We start from the raw sequence: 24,366 nt of genomic DNA, 5'->3' as shown, positions 1-24,366 counted from the left end.
CGGGTGGCAGAGGGCAGCTGCCAGGCAATGCAGCAGCTGCACTTGTGGGTGGGCCCTGGGCAGTGCTGGAAGCCAGCAAAGTATGCCAGAGCTGGGGCTGAGGGCTGCGGAGGTTTTGAACAGTGAGCACAGCACAGAAGTGGAACAGCTGCCACACAGCTGAGTCTTTTGGTCTGTGTGAACTTAACTGGGAACTTCAGAGTAGCTCAAGATGGGATTAGCTAAGAGACACTGTAACCCACCCCTTCTCAGTGAGAGATTCTCCACTGCATTAAAAATAACCCCAAACCATCCAGCCTGTGTCCTGCTCTTACCATACATCCTTGTGCTTTGCTCCCAAAAGCATCTTCAAATACCCACTCATTCTGGAGGAAAATATTAAACTCTTTATTAAAATACTATTAAGCACTTACAGGGTGGCTTCATCTTTCTGAAGGCCATACAAATACTCTTGAAATCCTCACAACATCCCTGTGAGGTAGGTTTGTCTTATGTAATTATGTGACTGTTTCATAAATAAAGGATGATGCTGTTTAAATAATCAATGCTTATTTGAAGATGGTGACTTTGATTTCCCTGCTTAGGCACAAAATGAGTTGTTTGCTACCATGTGTTTCCAGCACATCTGAGACAGAATGGCATAGAAAAGTAATGGAAACAATCAGATGTAACTGAAAACCAGCAGTGAATGGGTTAAAGTGCAGTTCTAACCTGAAAACTTACAGTATAGAAAACAGCATCAGGGGCTTCTAAGGCTGTAGGATCTCAGTGGCCCCCGGTCAGATCCTGCCCAATTGAAAAGTGACAAAGGCTGTTTGAATGGTCAACTTTGCAAATGAATGCGTGACAAACCAGGGGGTCCTCCTGGCTTATGGGACTTTTAACACCACTGAGCCCCTGGCTCAGCAGTTCCCACAAGAGGAGAAAGCAGAGGCAGTGAGGGACCTTGCAGCTTCTGGCTGCCTTCAGGCTAACTGGGAAGGACATCACACAGACATAAATATCTGAAAAGATATGGCACAAAGGCCAAAAAGTAGTCTGGGCTGTAGAGGAAGTGACTAGGCCAATGCAGAGACATGGAAGCCCCAGGCTGGTCCCTTTGTACCATGAATCCCAGAGCAGAAGTTGGATGGAGCACAGGGAAGTGTGGAGTTTGATTCTGTCTGAAGCAGAAGATATTTCTTTGTTCAGTGGGTTCCAGCCTGCTCTCATAGCATGCAAGTTCAGGACAGGTTTCTTTCAAAGGAGATGGCAGAAATATCTTCATATGCTGTATTTTAGCATGGGTCTATTAAAGTAATGGTGACTTACATTTGCTTTCATTTCACTGCTGTAGTTGCATAGGAACAAAAGCTTCCCTATAGAGCAGTGACATCAAAGGCTTCTTTATGCCCTCTGAAAACTACATGCTGCAAGTAGCGGAAAGGAATAAAATCAATGTCTCAAGGTTTTTCCAGAACTCCAGGAACTACATCCCTCCCATGTCAGAGTACATCATGGCTATATTTCATGCAAATGCTGCAATGTGTTTTCCATGGGCACATCTATTCATGCACAAGGAACTTGGTCTGAACCACTGAGACTCTGCATCAGAGAATATCAAAGCTTTATTGCAAATGCTGTCCAGGCTCAGATCTGGGAGTCTCTCTTCCTTGAAGAATTCCCAGCTAGTGAGGATGTCTTGGAAGAGGTCATGCTCATGTGACTCTTTTGGGAGCCTGCTGGCTGGGAGGGTGGTTTCTTTTTGATCACTGGAGTTTTGTTCTTGCTTTTAAATACCTTATTGGGGTCCAGCTTGTTCACAAAGGAATCAGCTTCTTCAGAGAGGAGAGCTGTGTTGATGGTTATGGGTTTATACATGTTAAACCATTGCTGAAAGGCAGGATGATGGGGAAAGAAGAGGTTAAAATCAAACTGCAATTACACACTTCCACACTCTTCCCCCTCACCCCTGAGACCTGATTTTAATCATACACCACTTATCAATTTGCAGTTTACAGGACTGCACAGAGTGCCTTGTGATAAGGATACACAAGGCACAGCTACAGCTACAGTCCTGGAACTGCCCCACATTCCAGACAGGGAAGAGGATAACCAGACACAAACCTAACACTACCTTTCTTGCAGTGTAACTCCTATCAGGAGCAATTCCTGATTAAAAAACCTTAGAATTTAAAAGTGCTTGTAAATTGGAACCAAACTAGTTGAAATTCTCAAAATATAGCCTCCCTCCCTCTCTCCTCACATACAATAATGCAGTTTTCTTAACTCTTTACACAAAGGATTTTGTGTTTGTTTCTCTTTGGCCTGATTTTACATCTAGAAGTGAACACAGTAAATTTTTTCTTTGGTTCCCAGATGCTAGCACAATATTATGCCCTGCAGTTCTCATATCTTAGTGTTTTTCCTATCAGTTTTCCATGGACAAAGTCAGGAAATAAAACTGTAGGGGTTATGGTATTACAAATCTGACTGAAAGCATCCACAAAGTGTTGAACAAGATAAACAAAAGATCAATACTAAAATGTAGATGACAATCTATTCATGTACTGCTTAATGGAAAACAGCTTTAATATACCACCCTTGAAGACCTTTAAAAATGATAATGGTTAACATACTAGGAGGCTTTTAACTAACAGAGGCTGCAAATGATTAGGGAATACATGAATGATTTCACTAAGGTTTGTGAGTATACTGAACATAATAAAATATTCTAGCAGGAAAGTTACAGAAAGGCAGAGCACAGCTATACGCTAGATTATCATGTACACAGCCTTGACTGATAAAGCAGCACACAGTATACCAGGGAAGACACCAGAAATACAAAGAACCAAATTCTACAGCCGTTGATAGACGGGAAGTCAGCAGTGATTTTTATGAGTAGTTCTGATGTACACACAGGGCTGAGGAAGGACCAAGGAATGTCATGCTGTAAGACCGCTGCCATGTCTGGGTGAAGTGCAGGACACTACTCACTGAGATCTGCCAGACCTTGCCAACATGCACAGACACTGTACAGGTTTATGGGCTGTGTTCGGTAGTATTGTCAGATCCATTCCCCAACCTCTCACAAAGCGGAAGCAGGGTTAGAGCTGAAGGCCCAGTCAAGCACAGAGGAACGGCAGGAGCCTCTAATAGCAGGGTTCTGGCAGAACAGAATAGCAATATTTATAACAATAATAAGGGGCTGGAATGGTCATGAGGCTGTACCTGGAGCTCTCCTGTAACTACTTCTAAGACTGCTGGCATTTAAATTGTCCCTTTTTGGGCATCATTTCTAACAAGGCATCCCTTCATGAATGAGGAGGGTGCAAAGGAATTAATGTTCTTGGCAAGGCTTGAGCTCACAATCTTCCTCTGGGCTTCTGTCTAATGTGTAAACTGGACTTTCCTCACCATCCAGAGAGCAGTAGGCTTTTGTTGGGTGCTATGCCTAGAAAACTGATCTAGACAAACCTTACATAGCTGTGGGGATGAACTGCTTTACATCTCTTTACTTGCCAGCAGTCATGGAAGTGGAGGTTTGCTTCAGAGTCAAGAAAACGAAGAAATAATTGGGGTTCCACCACCTGCTATTAGAGGTCAAAGGCAGAGCACAGCTCTGGTGAGAAAAGCAGGGTTAACACAATGTTAGTGGATTCACTAACATAAACAAATGACTGTTAACATGCTATAGGGGAAAGACTCATGGCCCCTTCTGTGGCTCACCAGGGAGGCCCACCTGAGCCTACAGACTGCTTGTCAAAAGTTGGGAAGATGTTTTTCCAGTCTATACTTATGCAAAATACTGATGAGCTGGATCCTGATGTCCTACCTTGGCCTGGGGGCTGACCCCATAGCTGGTGAAGGCGTACTGCCACTGCGGGAGACCCAGGTGGGTAATGAGCAGGCGGTAGTAGGCTGTGAAGGTTTTGGTGAGGAAATGCCAATACAGAGCTCTGTCCAGGAACCATATCTCTGTGTCTGGGGAGACAACTAGAACAAAATAAACACAAATTACACTGTTGCTTTGCAGTGATAAGATCAATCCCTGGCCATTGTCAGGTGGGAGACACAACATACTTAACAGAAAGGCTGCAGCTTCTAAAACGCAGCATCCCTGACTAACATAGATGATTATCCAGAGGCAATGTCATTTAATGGTTAGAGCATGAAGACTGAAAAGGACTTGGTTCTGCTCCCAGCCTTACTAAAAATACTCCTGCAATAGCCATTATACTCACTTTCCCCACCATAAAATGGATGCAGTGCTATTCTGGGACTGATGTGCTACATGGAACATGCTTGGACATGAGCAACTTTGTAGTGTAAGTTCAAAGTACAATTATGGCAAACATTTATCTGCTCCACAAAGTAAAAAGCAACTAACTCAACTGTCAGTCATCTGGATTACTGAATAGGGTCCAGAGTCTGGAAGCCATGGGACTGTGTACTGCCAACAAAAACACATTTTGCAAAAACTTTCCACAGCAATCAAATATTTCTCTGGTGGCAACATCCTTTGTAACATAAAAAGAAGTGATTTTACTTGGGAAACTGAGATGCTGAGCATTGTCAATTAAACACACTGCCTCTTGTGTTGACATCAACACCTGTAAACAATGCTCTCTCCCCTTGCCCAGGTTATCCACTGCATGTGCTAAAATCACTAACACTGGAAGGCAAGAGTACAAACCCCAAACAGTGAACAGACATGTATACACATACACCTAGTGACCTGTGCACAGTGTCAGATGACAACTACTTGGGTATTTCACTAATCACTGACAACAGTTTTCTGTGTATCTGTCAGAAGAAACAGCTCAGCTCACATCTTCCACTCTTCTGTTCAACCCTTCCTGCCAAGTTTTGACCTAGTTAGCATCTGGAGGCTCTGCATCCATGTACCAGGTGGAAGAACTAGTCTAAGTCTGTCTCAGTCAGCTAAGGACCCTTTTTAACATCTATCCTTTGCTTCTAAGAAGAGTTACAGCCTTTCTCATCAAAATGTAAGGGAATTGTTCTGAGACATGCAAGTAACCAGAGATATGTTAGTGGCTGAGCTCTAGCTCTCTGTATTATTTCAACATGATTGTCTGTAGGTCATATGTGAATGCTTTCCTGTTTCTGTGCATGCAGAAATCATAAGTTATAACTCAGACTCCAACACTAGAAGGAGGGAAGATGTTAGCTCTAGTTAAGCCTCTGTAAGGTTTAGTCCCTGACTTCAGTGGAGACAGGACATCCCAGTAAATATTTATCTACAAATTGCAAGGAAGATCAGAAATGTAAGATCATTCTATACATGTGGCCTCCAGATACAGTCCATAACAAGAGATGGCTAACTTTGCTCTTTTCAGTCTTACCTGGTTTAGTGTGCTTATAAACAAGACAAACTTTCCCATTCCCATTGCATGGGTCTAATTCAAATATAAGACTACGAGAATCAAAGTGTGGCTTCTCTGGTTTGTCACCATTACCTGAAAACAGAAAAAAATCTTCATGAGACACGTTTGGAAAACTGACTGTGACTCTGCTGCAGTCAATCTATCTGATACTTATTAATAAATCAGCTGAGGAAGAACTAAATTAAAATATTATATTCATACTTCTTGGAAAAGATTAAGTACCCTGTCTTAAAAAAAAAAAAAGAGAGAGAAAAATGTTAAATCTCCAGTAGCAAAATAAACCACAGAGTCAAAATCAGATGGCTGAAAAAAGACAGGAAGCTGCCCTCTAGTCCTTCCTTAGCATAAAGCAAGATCAGCTTTACAGATATCACTTGAGAGGTGTTTGACTAATCTTTTCTTAAAGTTCTCCAGTGTTGGAGATGCCACAATCTCCAGGCAGTCAACCCAAATCCATTGTTATCACTTAGTTTTCCTCGTGTGGATCCTGAATCTTCCTCAACCGACTCCCATTACTTCTGTTCTATCCACCATCCCTTTCTAGCCCTACCTTCTTTTTTTCTAAGGAGGACAGGGACAACAGTTTATTCTTTTTTTCTTGACAGAAGACTTCGATGAACTTGGAAACATATAAATTTCTTCATACATTCCAGTGTGACATCAGCATCCTTCTCAACAGCCGCACAGTCTGGCTCATATTCAACTTGTGACCCACAACCACCACAGAGTATTTCTACAGGGCCATTTTGGGATCATGCAGCTGCAAGTTCTTGCAGAATATTACTTTGAATTCTAAAGCTGCTGGGGAAGAAAGGGGATTTAAGAGCTTTACTCTTCAGAAGAATTTTCCATGAAAGTCAGGATAAGAACTCTTGTGGGGGTGTAACTTTTTCTCATTGTACCTTAGAGTGCATCAGTGGAGATTTGAGTGGCTAAATGGAAGCAGAATTTGGCCCATTTCATTACAATGGCTAGAAGATCAGGACTGCAACCAAGCTGGAATGTGAAAAAATAAGCTTTCAGTCACATTTAGAAGCTAAACAGCCATAGAGATTCAGAGATAAGACTGAAATCAAATAGCAATTTTTTAAGGAGTCAGCATGATACCTGGCTCTGTTCTTATCTTCTTAATTCTTCCAGTCTTGTTAGACTGTGAGAGCTCTGAGAAAAGGAGTGGGCTTTTTTTCTCCACCCCCCCCACCCCCAAACTGCAAGATGCCCAGCATTTTTAGGCAGTCTGGAAACACATATTTTCCAGTGCCACCTCACACTTCCATGCATTTACCAGAGTTACTTTTCCAATTCCAAAGAGCATATCCAGCTGTCTTTTCACTACCAAGACAAAAACTGTTTCCTTTCGTTCATGTAACGCCATAAGCACACAAAGACTTCAGAAGCTGAATCACCGGAGGAAACCTCAGTTAAAAATTTAAACAGGGAAAAGGCAGAGTAGGAGGGCTGCCAGGCTGTTAAAAGAGGATGCAAATAATCCTAGTGACTGGCAGCATTAACAATCCCCATGAGATTCACAGCATACAGATCTACCTGTCAAGGCTGTAGGGGACTAGTAGGACATAGAGTAGATTCAGGCCAGGAGACAAGAAAATCCCATCTACTTGGAGTGACCTTTTCTGTTGCTATATCCATGTGCTATATCCTAATACTACCCTAATAGAGAAAAAGAGATGAGACAGAGCACATTTTCTATCCTGTTAACAGGACCTTACCTTCCTCATCTGTGTCATCTTCCAGGTCAGCGAGTGTTGGTGCATTAGGCAGAGTGTACATAGAGGAACCCCCAAGTCGACATAGCTTCGAGACACTATTAATCACCATGGAGCCCAGGGGCATTGGGGTATCTGCAATAAGAGTGATCATTAATCACATCCAGTGTCAGGAAAGCATAGGAGGTATTCCTTTTCCTTCACATCAACTCAACCTCTTCTAAAACACAGAGGGGGAGAAGAATTGGGTATACTGAACAGGCCTGGGCACTTAACCAAGTTAGGCTCCACAGGAGCAAAAATTAGGCTTTTTCAAACACAGAATCGCACTTACAGGTAATGCAACACCATCTCAGAGCTCTGCAGGTATGAGAAGTACACTGCTGGTTAAGCCTGTGCTGCAGCTGTTAGCCCAGTCCTGTGAAACTGGCTATTAAAAATCCTGGCTAGCTATACCCACCTCCTCAAAACTCTTTTCCCTGCTGCTGTCCTTCCTACCAGAAACCACCCCACTCATTCATAGCTTATTGGGCAACTTGTCCTCTTCTACCCTATGTACCTGCTCAGGGTGCATCCTCTTGGTTCCTACTCAAACACAGGATTTTATCAGTGTGTCAACATATGGGTGTTTCTGAAGGAATTGTCACTTGTCTCTCCTTCTGAGGACTAGTACTGTTACCAGACATCAGGTCAACAAGCACCCTGTTCAGCCATGTGCCAGTGTAAAGGTCCTCAGAAAGCACTGCTGGATGCTTGCTCAAACAAGACAGTTATGTGAGCTGCCTTGGTCTCTGTGCACTTGTGTGCCATGAAAACAAGACTCTTCAGTGGTCACAACACAATAAATCCAACTTGAAAGACAATGGGACTCAGTGCAGGTCTGTCCTGCTTTCAGCTGGGATAGAGTTAATTATCCTCCTAGTAGCTGGTATAGAGCTATGTTTTTGAGTTCCCTATAAGAAGAATGTTGGTAACGCTGATGTTTTCAGTTGTTGCTAAGTAGTGTTTAGTCTAAAGTCAAGGATTTTTCAGCTTCTGATGCCCAGCCAACAAGAAGGCTGGAGGGGCACAAGAAGCTGGGAGGCGACACAGCAGGGCAGCTGACCCAAAGTGGCCAAAGGGATATTCCATACCATGTGATGTCACATCTAGTATATAAACTGGGGGGAGTGGGGGGATTGCCGCTCTGGGATTAACTGGGCATCGATCAGCGGGTGGTGAGCAATTGCATTGTGCATCACTTGTATATTCCAATCCTTTCATTATTACTATTGTAATTTTATTAGTGTCATCATTATCACTTTTAGTTTCTTCTTTTCTGTTCTATTAAACCGTTCTTATCTCTACCCACGAGTTTTACATCTTTTCCCAATTTTCTCCCCCAGCCCACTCAGTGGGGGGGACTTGAGTGAGTGGCTGCGTGGTGCTTAGTTGCTGGCTGGGGTTAAACCATGACAACGTCCTAGAACCGTGATGTCAGCTGTCTCTAAAATGAAATTCCACTTCCTGAGGAAAACCCAGTATTTGACACTCATCTCCAGAAGCAAGCAGTGCCCACAGCCCAATTTCACGATCTCACTTGAAGGCAATGAGAGCCATGATAATAGTTGCAGGGCTCCAGTGCAGAGTGAATGAACTGCCTGATTCTTGCCAAACAAGGATGGACAATAAAGCTCAGTCCTGTTCTCACTTCCACCACTGACTCCAGAAATAACTCTAGTGAATGGACTTCAGCTGGTGGAAAGCAGAATCAGGCTCTGGCACGTACATATACTTTTTAATGAGAAAGAGGCATTATCAGAGGGTGACTCTTCTTACTGCATTATGATAGCAAAATGTGCTAGAGCTGCTTCTCTCCCCGCGAACTACAGAGGGAGCCTAGGTATGAGATTTAAACTACATACCTAAATCTGAGTGTGAAGAGATGGCCAGTGTATTACAGAATGGTATTTATGTCATGAAGACTTGTTTGGTTTCTATCCAGTGTTCAGTGTACTTGTCTCTTCTGTGGAAGTCCAGCACATGAAAGCAATAGGCTTTGCCCTGTTGCATCAGGAGGCGACCTCTGATGTGCTGTCATATTTTTTTCCTCACCAGGACATCTCTAAAATAGTCTACAATCCCATGCAGAACTGCACTCACTTATTAATTCAGAGGTCAGTTCTCCGTAGCCACTGATCAAGCTGCCTAGCAGAAACAAACCACTTCATTTTCTTGTGAGTTAAGGTAAGGTGCTAATTTTTCATTCAGAATGACTTGGCACATGTGCTTTTGCTCAGACTAATGCAGGATACTGATAGATGTGTATTGACTGTGCAGAAAGTAAGTTTGAAATTAAAGAGATTCTGCAAATGAAAGACCAGCTGCAATGAAATGAGGGTATTGGTAGAGAGGAATACATGGACTCACCATCGGTCTTCACACTCCAGGTCATCTGGAAGCCATCAGTCATAAGATAGAAGTTCTTTAAATCCTCTGGCAACATGCAGGAGTTTTTCTGCAAATCACAATCAAAGTGTTATGGGAAAATGCAGAATGTGCCTCAGACCCAAAGAACAACTGAACATTGGTATAGAAATATTTGCCATCAAATGGTTCCCTCAACTCTACGATGACGCAAATCAGCTCAAATATCTTATCCTAAAACCTTGAGAGAAAACTGCAGATTTCTTGGGTCTGTGCTATTGTATTAAGATGACTTGGGTGAATTTCACAATGAGCAGTTAGTCATCACAAGATCATTACAGGATTGTGTCATGACCCAGACTGGACAGACCAGGGACAGACCAGGGAGTCGTTTTTAATTCAAAATTCCCTCGGGCTAAATTAAGGTGAAACGACACCAAATGATCAGTTAAACATTTTAAACATGACAGAAGCAAACTGAACTGGGGAGGCCTGGTAGTAGGTGGCAGGGTTTCTCACAACAGGAACTGGCATAACTACTTCTGTAAACCGTGTAACCCATGGTAACCATATACATCAATTCAGAGAATAAAGAGATCCCTCCTGTTGAGTCACGAGGTTCAGAGCAGATCCCCTTGCTTTCTAGACTCCTCCTCAGAGAAGAGCCCAGGGGCGGCTGGATCCACTCTTAGTCTCAGACTTGGTCAACGGTTTATGTCTTGAAACGGATGAGGTGTAGGGATTGTGGAAAAGGAAAAGGAAAGAGAGAAGAAGACAGAGAGAGAAAAAGGAAGAGAGAAAGATTTCACCGGTCCTGGGTCCAGTGGTGGTTTAGTCAGCCGAGGGGTCCAGTTCCAGTGGGTTTGCGTTACCGGGGCTTCAGTTTGTGTCCTTTTATTACCTTTGCCCCTCCTTCGGGGCAGGCACCCAAACTCAGGTTAATGAGCAGTTTGTGAGCCTTTGGGCTTGGGGGTCGTTTGTGGAGTAACTTCTCCTTCCCTGCAGACAGGGCCATTGTTTGTTTGATCTTTGTATCAGAACAGCTTATCAGAACGGGGAGCTGCGCACCCTCCAGCACGCCCTCCCTCTCCTGTTGCTGATGTCTGAGCTGATGGGCTTTTCACCTTGGTTCCTTGCTGTGCACAGTTTGTCTTTAAGCAGAACTTGCCCCACCACAATGTTTGAGACATTAACTCTTTCAGACTCTCACAGATTGTTCCCTGAGATGACATTTTACCCTTTGACACTAACAGCCACTCCAAGATCACATATATAAGAACAACTGACTTTTTCATATATATGGCTTACAAGAGTAGAGTTTTGCTTCAAGTGAAATCAGACTAAACCTACCTGTTCCTCTAAAGCATGTATAATAGTAGCACAAGGACTCTCTTCTGAGGGATTTCAGTTCCAAGTATGTGAGAGAAGCATAGACTCCATAGCTGCACATAATCAAGCAGGTTTGACTTTTCACTTAACAAACACTATGTGTGCAAATACACACAGAGTCAGTCTCACAAACCTGCTGGTCTGGCTTCATGTCACCAAGCTTCAGTGCTTGGCTGGGGCTCCTAAGCCTGAGCCAACAGTGAAAAGAAGCAACTCCAGTGAGCTGCTGAGAGTGATTCTAAGAACCAGGATCCTACTCCTATACCTATCTTGGTTGTGGAAGTAGCCTTTCTTAACTTAGACTCTTCAGCTAAGCAACAAATATGAGGAAGAAAGGATGAAGACTTAATCCTCAGAACAACAAGAAGCCCAAAGAGCTATAGGAATTGCAGGCACAGCTCCTGGTGACAGGAGTGGCTGCAGACCAGAGATCCTCCACTCCTGTTGATGTGTCAAGAACACAAAATGAAACAGTACAGAAGCCTGGCAGTTTTAAGAAGACAGGCAAAATGCATGACTAAAGGACTTACTCATTGTTTTGTTTGTAATTGTTTCAGAGAAAAAACAGATTGAAAAAGATTGAAGTGAGTTTGCATTTAAAGTATCATTAAACTCAAGACTCCAAAAGAATCAGATCCCAAAACACAGGATAGTCTCTGATGGTGCAGGTTCCACAATCTCTGCATTGACTTGTCCAAGGGCTGGACCATCCTCCTTGTGAAAAAGTGTTCCTAATTGCAGTCTGAACCTCCAAGCTGCAACTTGTGGTCATTCTCCCTTTTCAGACCAATGTGCTTTTACATCTGCTCAGGAACAAAGACACAAATAAGCACCCTGAGGGTCAAGGTTTGTCATTAAATGAAGAGGATGGACAACTTCTCCTTTAAAATGTTGATCTGAGACCTGTTTATAATCACAGGACTCTGGGAGCTACATTTTACAGGGAAAATGGACAAATAATGTGAGATTTGCAACACAGCATGTCTGATAATTAAAGTACTTTTGTGACAGGATTTTCAGCCTTTTCTAAAAAAAGTGTATTTTTGTTCAGTCAGCTTTAAAGACATGCTGTTGGACACGGTCTGTTCTTTGTGAGGTGAGTTTGACACTCCAAGCAAGAAAAGATAGAATTACAAACTTTAAGAACATTTGTAGGTCAGCCTCACATAGGCTTATCTTGCCACAGATCACGATGTTATTCAAGCAGGTATTCACGGCCTGGCCTCAGAGGCCTGAGTGGGTTTTTGAGCAGTTAGAGAATTGCTTTGGAGAAAGCAGAGGGGTCAGATGTTAATAGCTTTCCAATATTGTGCCTCTGCTGGGACTACTTCCCTACAGCTACTAGAAAATGTAACATTCAAAGCCTCATAAAATAAAGGAAGAATATTCTAGTAACCAGTTGCTAAGGAAAAGAGACATGCACATGCAGTTCATGTAGCTCTGCTTCACTTGGGGCATGAATGTGTAACATCTTGAGATGCTGATCAGATTCTTCCCCATGTCTGCCACTTGTGCTTATCCTGTTGTCTGTCCTGATGTTGCCTCAATGCATTTATCCAGCAGGAGCTACCTGCCAGCTGTGCATCTGGCTGCAATGCTGGCCTCTGGTCATCAGTGACTGGCATGAGCAAGGGAAGGTGCTGGCCTCCTCCTGTCCACATCCCCTCCCTCCCCTAGGGCAAAGGCAGCCCTTCTGCCTGTTAAAGCCTTATTCACCGTCACTTTTGTTGAGTTGTTACAGTCCCTATTCCTTAAACTGAGGTGTATATGCCGTGCAGGACCCTCTTACCCACCCACAACCTTCACTCCTGCATGTTAACTTACTTTCTAAGCATATCCATTTATGCTGACAGCCTGCTACTGACAAGTACCAGATATTAATGGCTTTGCCACTTGCAATAGGGCAGGTCACTTTACTTACCCCATCAGCAAGCAGCCTGGTCACTAGCACAGTGCTTTCCTAACCCAGGTAGGGAAAATCTTCAGAGGCAACAGGTATTAAAGCAGAGAATCTGATACTGTAGAAACTTTGTTTTGAGAAGAATTTATCGTCCTTTGATAAAAGCCTGCTAATGGCTGAGGCCCTGGTGGTTAAGTTTCAGGAGTTTACTAAACCACATGTACATATCTGAAGTTCTTCAAATGCTTTTAACAAACACACCTTCTTCTGTGTGTTCTTCTCAGCCCTAAATATTTATAATTTCATGCTGCGCTTTCACCACTTCCAATTTCAAGCTGTAGCTGTAAGCACAGTGACTAGGTTTAAAACTATGAGGAAAGAAAATATGACAGACCTGCTACAAAGCCTCAGAAGAGTACAAATGTTTACACAGCACTTTCAGTCCATTTCAAAGCCCTCAATTTTAACTAATCTACCCCAGCAGTAAAAAACCATATGTGAACAACTCTCTTGACTTCAGTGGGTGTTCTCCTCTAAGCAGAAGAACCAGATCCATTGGGATGACAAAATCTGAGATTTTAAAACTTCCAGCGTAGTATCCAGTTAAATACTACTACAAACCAGCCACAGACCAATTTATCAAATATAGCTGATTAAGACAAGGAAAAAATCACATCTGGATAGGCCTTCTGCTCTGAATCCTCCTTTTCCGGATGGAAAGATTAACATGTGCATGTTTCTCCAAATGGCAGCTCTCCCCACTTCATTTTAGGATTCTCCTAACCACGTCCCTTTGCATGACTTTCCAAATGATGGTGCAAAATACGTGAGTGGAAAATGCTGCACCAGAGCAGATCTGGGGTCTATAGGAAAAGACCTCTACATAGAAAGCTTCACTAATACCCATCTCTCCCATTTGATGGACAGGACTGATTGATCTGTCATATTGTGCTCAGCCACATGACCCTATGATGCCAAAACAGTGGTCTTCTGACAGCAAAGTCAGAGAAACAAGCCACTACTATATATTAAAGATGGCTTCTCAAGCTCTGTACTCTTCCTGCTCAACTGATAGTTTCCAGGTTTGTGATCTCCAGCCCCATAAAATAAAATATTCCTAATAATGTGCCAGAAGTGGCTTAACCACAGCCCTTGCAAGCAGCTGTTTTCACTCCAGTCATCTGGTTACACTCATCAGCTCATAAAACAAAATATCCCAAGTGCCCAATATGGTGTGTGAGGTCTATTTCTTTTGTTTATTGTCTGTAATATCCCCAAATAGTCTCCCAAGAAAGCACAGTCCATTGAGGATAGAGAAGAATATTAGAACCGGGGTAGTTTTGCTGCCAATACCTGATCAGCACTGGATCCAGAGCTAAAACACTGACATATGGCAATGCACTTAAAGCACTCTTGAAACAATGCCTCCCAAGCAAATATCCTAAAGAAATGGACAGTAATCAAAACATACAGCTCTAGAGAGACTTCTCTAAAAAACTGAATGAGTTTTATCCAACTTCAGGGGAGAGAAGGAAGGGATTTATGTCACTTCTCAGGGCTTCCAAGTAGCAGAGCACAACAGCAGCCACCTTTCTTTCTCCCTAACGTCATGCTGTTTCATGACTAGTCTGCCCTAGCTGCCGGTGTATGCAGATATTAATTTATGTAACATATTGAGATGTTTTTGTTGCACCTTTTATAAATGTGATCTCAGGGGTCTCCCAGGAGATCACCTTGCTTGGATTTCCTGACCTGCAAGGCATAGGGCTGGGGCAGACCTGATCCCCTGCTGCAGAGAACAGGATTTGGCAATTCTCTTGAGGATGGTGCTTTGTAGCCAGTTTTTAATCAGAGTATTATATAAGGCCCCACAGGAGGGGAACACTGTGTCAGAAACACTATCTACTGCCCCATAGTCCTCCAGCCTCTCTCCTGTTATGCAGCTTGAAGAAATACACCTTTCCTCATGCACTGGTTCTTCTGGATCCGCTTCCTTGCCTATCCCATGGTCAGGGCCACAAGGCAGGCTCAAGATGGGCAGATCCTGTGCTCCTGGGGATCAGAGATGGCAGGCTCGCCTAATGCTGAGGGAGGACATTATAAGGAGGATGGCAAAAGGACTCTTGTGGATGTGCACACCTGCACGCATGCTTTTGAGTCAAAAAGAGATATGGTAGATGCAATGAGGAAGACTTCTAGAATAGCCAGGAACCACCACCACAGTTCCCACTGAGATTCACCTGCTGAGAGAGTTTCTAAATTGTCTGGCAACCTAACACAGCCCACAACATGAAAGCACCAGGTTGCTTGAGGGCTTTTTTATGGTTTTATTACAGAAAAATAAATCTTTGTAGACAAAGCGCATAAAGAGAAACAACAAATTTCCCATGTAGAGTTGTAGAATATCAAAGCTCCAGCAATGTGATGGGCAGGGATCACTTACAGCCAGCCAGGGGCAGTTCAGACACTGCTAACAAGCCAATTAGAGAACAGGCAAAATGACTCCCTACATTTTGCTTGGTCTGCTGTGGTGCTGAGCTCAGGTATGTCCCGCTCCCCCTAACAGACTGCAATTTTCTATTTTTTGAAAACCAAAACAATGATGCGAGTGACTTATTCCTCTTCTGGTTGAGGCAAAAAAAAAATGTGGTTCAGACATTGTCACTGCAGATATCAGAGTGCCTCCTAGCAATATTTTAGTATAACACCTACTTTTAAAAACTGCACGTGGAGGGGAACAGGGCAGTTGCCAGCCTAATTTTAGGAGTGGGAATGGGTTTCTAGGGTGATATACAATTATGAACACTGGTGTTCCAGTGATCTGGTAACTCTGTTTCTACTCCCCCTTCTATTGCTTGTCTCACTTCCTTGGGGAAAATGTAACATCTTGGTAGGTCTAAATATCAGGAAAGGTGAAAAAATTATCTGTTTTTATTAAAATATTTTGAACTGCTTGAAAGTTTTGGGGAAGCAATGCTATCCATGTAAACACTTGACAATCATATAACTTAAATATTTTTGCAGGTGTGCTGATATCCAATAGAATATTCAGAATTGATTTCAGGCTTGATTTCCAGAAGTGTAAGACTTAACAGCTCTTTCTGCCTCTACAGAAAGCATTGGAAAAATTCTCTTCTGCTTTCCTACTGTCTCTACTGCACTGCCTCGTGTCATGAAGCTCACCTTCTCCTGCAAAGCCTCATGGCAGCTAATGGACATTCAACAAGCTGATCTAAGATTTTAAAACTTCCATTGTAGTATACAGTTAAATACTAGCATAAACCAGGCACAGCCCAATTTAACAAACACAGCTGATGGAGACAAAAATACATATTGCCAGCATTATTAGAATATAATTTTAATAATTCATAATTAAAAAATGGTAGTTTTTCTTTTGAGAGTTTCTGAATACCATAGATTTTCTTTCAGCAGAAATATCTTCCCATTGCAAAACTGAAATAGGACTGGAAAAATTGCTTCTAGAAAAAAATGTAAAAAACCCCTGACCTTAAGAATAGAGGTTTCATCTGGTTAGTCTCAATGAAAAGACAGTTTTTCTGGGAAAAAGAATGTAATTTTGGGAACAGTTTGACCAGTTTTCCTCACAACACACAAAAACCCCTGCAAATACTTTCATAACCAAATACGTAAAAGGGAATTAAAAATATAGACTGTGACAAAATCTTGTTAAAATCCCAACTATGGAGAAATGATTATGTGCATAAGTATTGCCACCTAGTGGCTACAAAAAAACCCCCACCAAACCCAGTAATAAAAGTGAACATCTGGTACACATAAACTTGTATTCAGATTGAAGCAGAGTGAGTTTGGGGAAAAATGAGGTACAAGTTCATCCTGGAAGGGCCTTGTGAGGTGCTGAGTGCTTTGCACTTTATCATCACTGCAGGACATGCTGTAATTGTGTGAGCTGTGTTAGATAGCAGACTTCAACCCCAAAGCTCAAGAAAAAAAGGAAAAAGAATTTTAATCTGAGAAGGGAGATTTCAGGTTTTGTCAATGTAACTGGAAACAAAAGCAAAGAAAGAGATAGCGAAGTCCTTCACCATTAGCAGTCCAGCTCAACTGAATCTACTTATTTTCATTGTTTACTTCCACAATTAACTTATTCCATCACTGCAGGGGAGGGACCTGAAATTTTGTTTTGACATCTGTGTGTTCATTTGGCTATAGCATTTCAAAGTTTGGATTTACAAGAATAGCTCATTTTTGAAACAAACCCAGTTTAGTTCGGAGGAGTAGGAGTACCTGAAAATGAGAGCAATACTGTGTTCAGAAGAAGCAGTCCTCTCCACTCAACAGAAAAATGAGCGAATGTCAATCTGCTGCTGCTCCCAGACCTGAGCTGGCTCACGGTCAGGGTGCCTCAGACTTTCCAGCCCAGTTAATGACACCTGAACAACAGCTGCAGGAAATCAGGAATCAGTTCACACAAACCTGAAAAACCAGACATTTCTGCCTGACCACAGCTGCTGGCTACTGTACAAGTTTCAGTAAATAATACAGGTTTACATCACATACATTCTGATCTGGATTTATAAATTCTTGATAAATATCACTAATTGGGGTAGGGTGTTACCAAAACTAGTGCAAGATTTTTCCCTACTGTTTAGGAAAAACTGTAAATGGCGTCATCAAAAGGGAAGTTATTTTAAATAGTGGTAACAAGTGCAGTCTCTGGGTGTGTGTGCATTAGGGCACAGCCAGGGTTGGAGCAGAGGGAGGACGATTCATTCAACTTCATCCTCTGCCTTGCCCCTTTCCAAAGGCTAGTTGGCTTCTACTGTCCTTTCCCTACATATGAGCGATACCTAGAAAGCAGTTATTCCCCCCATGGTCATGGGATTGATAAACACATGTATATTCAAAAAGGGAACCAAAAATGCCATCTCTGCTCACCAGAGTCACACAACAGTATTCAGGAGCCCTCTGGTCACACAGTCTGATGCAGTGAGATCAACTACTGTGGAGTGAAGGTAGCATGTGTCCTTCATAGTCTTCCAAAACAGGCAATGGGACATGCCTTGGCCAAAAGATAGGGTCAGTTAGCCAAAGAGCAGGTGGAAGGAGGGACTATGAGAAATGGAGGTGAATAGCTGAGACTGAAAAGAGAAATAGCTAACTGGAACGAACTGGGTAGCTCAGTGGTATTTTCCAGCTTGAGGCCTTTACCTTTAATGGCCATGAATAATAAAGAGCTTCTTCATTTTGTTTGAAAGGGAAATGGAAAATGGTTTCAGACATGAGTCAGAACAATGTTTGTTCTCCACTGAGTCACCACTGTTGCTGCCTACTACAGTTGTGTGATTTCTTCTTAGAGTTGTCATTCTGAATATACCCACACTGATGAAGTTTCTCTAACGGATCAGGTGCATGTGATAGCCTACAAGACAGAGTAATACCTGACTTAAAAAAAAAAAAAAAGAAAACCAACATCTGTTTAGGCTCTCCTGTGCTTCAAACTGCGTAACAGGCTGTCTCACAAACAAGCACAAGGTAGCCATTGCATTCAACATTCTCCATGGGCTGCTGTATTTTCAGACTGACCTCAGTGCAGTATTATCATGAAAATACTCACTTGCTCCCATGAAATGATTGTGTGGCGTTCAGCCGGCTCCTTTTCCACAAATGTCACCTCAGTAACCCCTGGAGAAGTCTCTAAAAGGAAAAGAGGAGCATGTTTGCAGCTGGAACAGGTAACACCAACACAGTGAGCCAGACAGTTTTGCAGGTTAACCTGACTGACAGCTGGGGAAAAGGCATTAATGAGAGCAAGCATTGTGTTGGTGACTGAGCAGTCACTTTCCTTTGTCTGTAACTGTACGCAGCATGTCTTGGCATGAGGATGCCTAATGCTGCATAAGACGCCATCCTTTGATGTTTTTTATAGATATATATATACACGTATATACACACACACACACATTTTGTATTCAAGGTGTGATCTTTTGCAGGGGATTAATGGAAAAATCAAGCATGGGTTCCCCGGCAAACTCTAAAAGAGAGATGAATCTTTCTTTGTAATTATGCTCTGTGGTTTCAGTTGAGTAGTATATTCTCAGCTTGACACAAGATTTGTGCAGTGTTGCTGTGAATTGCTAACTGTATTCCACAAAGACGGGCACACTTCAGCACTGGATTCAGTGGGTTTGAAAAGACACAGAATCTGATCCTGCTGAAGGGATCTGCATGAGCAAACATCAGTTCTCTGGAATCCCAGATGGACGTGTGCAAATTTGTTGCAAGCACTGAGCTCATAATTTATAAAAATCATCTGAATATTTTATGGGAAAGAATGCTATATAAATGCAAGATACTAATCTACATGGTGCTATCCTTGCAGGTGTGTGATGGCAGAACAGTCTCCCTTGATGTTTTACTTCATCTACAGCCAACTGAAATAGTTCCCACTGACTTCATTCACTTTGGATCAGGTCCAGAAAGACTACTAACTTGTTGTTGTGGGAACTGCAAGCCCAGCACAGAGGGCCGTGGAACACAAGTGATCACTATGCAGGGCTTTCAAGACCAGCTCTGCTGTGAAAGTACTGGCTTCCAAAGCATTCACACAGATTGTAATTGCTTTCTGGTAAAACATACACAGTGCACTAGACAGGAAAGGCAGTCACTAGAGAGCTTTGGTTTGGTTTTTATCTCCAGCACTGGGCTTTTAATTCTAGCAGTGGCATTGTCCTTGTCTGTTCTATTGGTGGAAGAGCAGCACTCAGTTTCAGGAAGTCTAAACTTAGCTTTAATTGGAAGTATCGATTGGTACATGATCAGATAATTTAAAAAACAAAACACAGCACCAGAAAACCAAACACCAAGTTAAAGACAGAAAAAAGAAAAAACATAAAATCATAGTAGGTCACCTAGGTAATCTGTCTGGTCAAGGGAGGCCCCAACATAGAGAAGACTCTGATGTTTCACCATGTTTCATTTCCGATAGACGGATGCAAGGTGGGGGGGATCTGTCTATTGCTTAAATATAAGCTATTCTTATGTATTCTGCTTCTAAAGAAGTGTGTGGAATCAATGATCTAACTGGTCTTTTCCATCTAAGCTATGCAAGCCTTATGAGAAGTTAAGAGATTATAACAACATAGTAGTTGTTATTTCTGTGATCAAAGAAAACAGCAGGAATGTTTAATTCATCATGCACAATGACTTGGCTGCGATGACGGAAGATTAAATATCCTATCAGTCAAAGAAGATGTCTAGAATGAGAGAACTGCAACTAAAGAGGTCTGAACCAAATCCAAGATCAAAAGAAAGAGAAATTCCATCTTAAAAGTCTGAATGTTATATCAAAAATATCCTATGGGTATACTGAAGACCACTTTTAACAGATGTCTGTAGGTATGGATGGGAGCTCCATTAAAGATTAATGAGGAAAAGAAGTCTGCCATGGGTTCCTTTTTCTTCCAGATGGAAGACATAAAGAAGCCACTGAGGTTAGACAAAAGATACAGGATAAAGCTTAACTAGTTCAGGTGACTCCTCCCTATTAACTATTCTGAATCAAGATCACAGTAGACTCTGTCCTATTTTTAGGACATTTCATCTGGAAGCTTCCAAAAACACTTTGCAGTATTAATCAGAAAGAGTCAATGTAAAGTAGTGACACGAACCTGAAGCAGGAAATCGCAGCATTATCAGTCCTTATGGTACTGCTAATACTGCCTGTAAGTTGGATTAACTTTCAGCAACTTTTAAAAATGTCTGAATAGTTACATTCTTATCTAATAAAGACTGTAAATAGTAAAGTATGGTCCTGCTCTGGACTGTCCAGAACAGCTAACACCTCCCATTCAGATTTAGTTGTCAGCAATTGACCTTTCTGGAACTTCCTATTAGTCATAGAACTTCAGCAAAATGAATCATACGGGCAATGGGAAAGATGCCTCTTTTTCTTCCTCAAAGGATAACCTCCATCATGCTTGTGAGAAATCTCCCACCTTGTAGGGACTTCCACAGAGACTACAAGTTAAAAAAACCAAAACAACCCCTGCCCCTGCAACCTCATATACAGAATTTGTTTAAAGGAGTGCTTTTGAAATGGTGCCATGAACATTTGCTCATAAAGGTATTGGAAAATTGGGCCTCAAGCTCCCATATACTCTATGTGAAAAATTTTCTTGCTTAAAAGGAGTATGTTGAGTTTCATTACATGATCATTTCTATCTCCTGAAAAAAATATTTCACAAACTCAACAGTTAAAAGCCTATTACTGCTTTTATGTTATGGTAGGCAGAAAAGTATCTAGTGGCTTCATCAGACTTCCCAAAAGAAGATTTAAAATAAGATAGTTTCTAGTGCTGCAAACTACCAAGGAAGGCACTTTTCTGAATGATATACCCTTTGGTATTTGAAAGAAACAAACACTGAAGAGATTGGTAATGTTTCCCAATTAGTTCAGCAATTCTAATTAATGGTGGCACAATTTACATGCTTTGGATTACTTCACTAGGAAAAAAGTGTGCAAAATTCCCAGAAGGAGTGGAGAGACAGAGAACAGAACCAGAGTAAAACATCACTGCAATGGACTGGAGTGCGCATTGCTATATTGCAAAACACAAGTCATCAGAGATACAGACAGAAAACCAAAAAAATCCCAAACACAAACCAGGAAACACCTTCCATGTGAAAGGGATGCTACAGGACTTTCAGAGCCAAGCCTGCATTGCCATGTCTTGATGGTGTAAATAACACACCTACCCAAAACAGTTTATAGGGCAACATCACTTTTGGACACAGTTACCACCATGCAGCTCTCGCATCTGAGCCTGGGTGGTGAAAATGTGGGCAGGGCTAGGAATTTTTTAAAAAAGAGCTACTTCAAAGAAGCATTTGCCCATGATGGTTGATCATCAGTAGTTTCACCTTTTTAATGCTCTCACAGAGTAGAATGATAATGTTATCTGGACCTCACAACTGGAAAAAACCCCAGGAAGTCCAGTAATAAGTCAGTAAGAGAATGCTGAACAGAGATTCAGGTTGAAATCCTGTCCTCACTGAAGCCCACAGCAAGAATTTTGCCCTGGTCTTTTAATCTCATCTGTCTGAGCGGCTATCTCAAAACACGTGCAATTAGCAATACACTTAAGTTACCAGATGAAACTGACTGTCCTGCAATACACTGGCTGGGTGAGGTAATTACAGCAGTCACCTTTGGCTTTAAAATTCATAGGAAGTTCTGCAACTGCAATTTGTAATGTTGTCGTATGCAAGGCTTGGGACAGATGTACTGCTTTCCAGCCATACAAACATGACAGTTCTGTGGCCCAAGCTGCGGGCAGATGAAAGGTCTGATGCTAAAATCCTTTACACATGCAAATACTTTCACCAATTCTTGTCATTCTACTGCCAGGAACGAAGTTTTGTCTGAGAAGCCTTACTTTGAGATGTTGAACGCCTTGCACTCCTGCTGAACTTCAAAGGGATGCAAGAAGGCTCAAGATATGAGCAAAACCTGGAGATGGCAAACAAGGAAAGAGTCCCATGCTATGGGAATAAGCTGCAGGGTGACTATTTGTGGGGATTTGACTGAGCGGATTCACAGACTAGTCTTCTGCCAGAACACTGCACCACACCGATCTCCCTCCATTGGGCACGCTATCTGCTGACCCTAGATGACAACAGAGGCTAAGAATTATGCATGATTTTGAATAAAACACCACCTTCTTTTTCTTTGTGTTTTTTTTTTTTTTTTTTCCTGAAACCGTATGGCCCTCCCTCCCAAGTCGAGAGATTCAGTATTTCTGCCGCCGACCCAAACGCTAAGAACAAGGGCTTTGTGTCTGCGTGCGCGCAGAAGCAGCACAGCTCCGTCCTTCCAGAGGAGGAACCTGCGGCCGCCCCTGCGGGCCCTCACGCCCTGCGGTTGCCCACCGCTTCTCGGCGGCGGGGCGGCCAAGGGGAAGCCACCGCCGGGCCCGGCCTAGCCCCGGCCCTGCCCGGGAGACCGTGACCGGGGCCGGGGCCTGCGGGTCCGCCGTGGGACCCCCGCCCTGAGCGCTGAGGGAGGCGGCCCCTTCCCGCCCCCGGCGGTTTCCGTGGCAACCGAGTGACACCCCCCCCGCCCTACCCCGAGCCCAGGCGGCTCTCGCACGCCGCCACTCACCCAGTATCCGTGTGACCCCCAGGGTGAGCTTGTCCAGGTAGGGCTTGATGCTGGCGGAGGGCTTCTCCTCCATCCTCCGCAGGCCCCTGCCCGGCTGCCCTCACCGTCAACGCCCCGGTACGCAGGGAGAGACCGATGGGGGCGTGTGCATGGGTGCGGGGTGGAGGGGGGGGTAGATGAGGGAGGGAAGGGACTGACTCCTTTTGTCCCTCCTCCCACACCGTAGCCGCGGCTGGGCCGCGAGGTGCGCTGGGAGTAGTAGTTCTCCCGTCGGATGCCTCGGCCAGCCTATGGCGGGCGGGAGGCGCGAAGCGGCCTGACGGGAGTGGTAGTTCCGCGGGAGCGCGGCCCCCTCGTCAGCCCGTGCTCCGAGGACTACGACTCCCAGCGTGCCCCTCTCCTCCGCCCGCCGGCAGCGCCCCGCGGCCCCCGGCAGCGGCGAGGCGAAGCCGGCTCCGGCAGCCAATGGGCGGCGAGCGCTGGGGGGGCGGCGGGGGGCACTCTGGGAGTGGCGGTTGTTTCAAGATGGCGGAGGTGGCCGGCGGGCCGGGCGGAGGCGTTTACTGGAGTCGGGATAGTATCCTTCCGTGGAGCGGGGGTAGCTCGGGGAGGGGGGCTGCCGCGGCGGATCCTCCGCCCCGGGGCTGTGCCGTGGCCGGGGGAGGGGGGGAGCGCTGGACGGGAAGGCTGTGAGCTGCGGAGGGGCGGGGTGGGGATGGCCTGTCAGGGCAGGCGACGGGGGCGTCTGCGTTGGGGTTTTGGTGTGGAGAAGGCTGGAGCCGATGCGGGGCTGTGGGGCGGGCGGGGTCTTGCGGCCGTGGCCTTGCGGCCGTGGCGCCGGAGGTCTAGGGGGGCTCCGCTCGGGAGTGTGGGGGAGCTCGGCCTGGGGAGAGAGGTCGGGCGTGTGCCTGTGTGCAGAGGGTGGAGAGTTAGGTGGGATTTAAAAGCAAAGGTGGTCTCCGAGAGGAGGGAGGGTTGGGCGTCCACCTTCTGTGTGACCTGGTTGTGAAGTCCTGGGGGAGATAAATCGGTAGGAAGTGGGGGGACTGGGTTCATCTTGTGGAAACCTGCCAGGGAATCGACAGAGAGAAACTGAGGCTAGAGGCTGAACAGGCAGCTAGAAAAAGATAAGTCTTTTGTGACTGGTGTCTAAGCTTGACTACAAGCATAACATTTAGGGTGAGCCTGTGGGGGACCTGGAGGCTGGAGGGCTCTGTCTGTGAGGGTCAAGTGGGAGGCTGTGGTGGCTTCATCTGCAGAAGACATGCAGGCTCCAGTTGCGGGAGCTTATGTGGGGCTGGACACATAGATGGAGGATGTGGTGGTTGTGGTGTTGGGGATTTAGCCTGTAAAAGCCTGGCTAGAGAGAGAGATGTGCTTGTGTGGTTCAGAGAACCAGAAGGAGTTGGCATTGATGTT

At 44.0% G+C, this 24,366-nt stretch overlaps 2 protein-coding genes across 6 annotated transcripts in view; one reads left to right on the top strand and one right to left on the bottom strand.

The window, feature by feature from the left end:
- Positions 1–344: 344 nt before the first annotated feature.
- Positions 345–23,169, bottom strand: TPGS2 (tubulin polyglutamylase complex subunit 2). Of its 5 annotated transcripts, none has more exons than XR_012648945.1 (8): positions 22,948–23,169; positions 18,403–18,482; positions 9,521–9,608; positions 7,115–7,246; positions 6,290–6,383; positions 5,938–6,188; positions 5,346–5,459; positions 3,857–3,975 (listed from the first exon to the last, which is right to left on the bottom strand). XR_012648945.1 is itself a non-coding variant. In XM_075020335.1 (7 exons), the coding sequence occupies exons 1-7, from the start codon at positions 23,018–23,020 to the stop codon at positions 1,630–1,632; spliced, it is 891 nt and encodes a 296-aa protein (XP_074876436.1). In that variant the 5' UTR covers positions 23,021–23,169; the 3' UTR covers positions 345–1,629. The 5 variants fall into 5 exon arrangements, 2 of the variants coding, with proteins under 2 accessions (XP_074876436.1, XP_074876437.1); XR_012648944.1 differs by having other exon boundaries at positions 5,938–6,185; XM_075020335.1 differs by lacking the exons at positions 5,938–6,188; positions 6,290–6,383 and adding an exon at positions 345–1,872 and having other exon boundaries at positions 3,815–3,975.
- Positions 23,170–23,221: 52 nt separating this feature from the next.
- The window catches only part of KIAA1328 (KIAA1328 ortholog), a 189,841-nt gene continuing 188,696 nt past the window's right edge, over positions 23,222–24,366 (top strand). The window contains 2 exon segments of the mRNA XM_075020054.1: positions 23,222–23,368; positions 23,371–23,524. Of these exon segments, the coding sequence (XP_074876155.1) occupies positions 23,222–23,368; positions 23,371–23,524 (301 nt within the window).

The sequence above is a fragment of the Buteo buteo genome, chromosome Z, assembly GCF_964188355.1.
Source record: "Buteo buteo chromosome Z, bButBut1.hap1.1, whole genome shotgun sequence".
In the NCBI taxonomy this organism is placed as follows: domain Eukaryota; kingdom Metazoa; phylum Chordata; class Aves; order Accipitriformes; family Accipitridae; genus Buteo; species Buteo buteo.
This window is presented reverse-complemented; position numbering and strand designations above follow the sequence as displayed.

Excerpts from the sequence above, each read along its gene's own strand:
- TPGS2 (XM_075020335.1), bottom strand. The coding sequence starts at position 23,020 with ATGGAGGAGAAGCCCTCCGCCAGCATCAAGCCCTACCTGGACAAGCTC. Across the intron at positions 7,247-9,520 it reads CTGGAGTGTGAAGACCGATG|ATACCCCAATGCCCCTGGGC; the intron begins GTGAGTCCATGT and ends CTCTTATTGCAG. Across the intron at positions 1,873-3,814 it reads GGGTCAGCCCCCAGGCCAAG|CAATGGTTTAACATGTATAA; the intron begins GTAGGACATCAG and ends CCTGCCTTTCAG.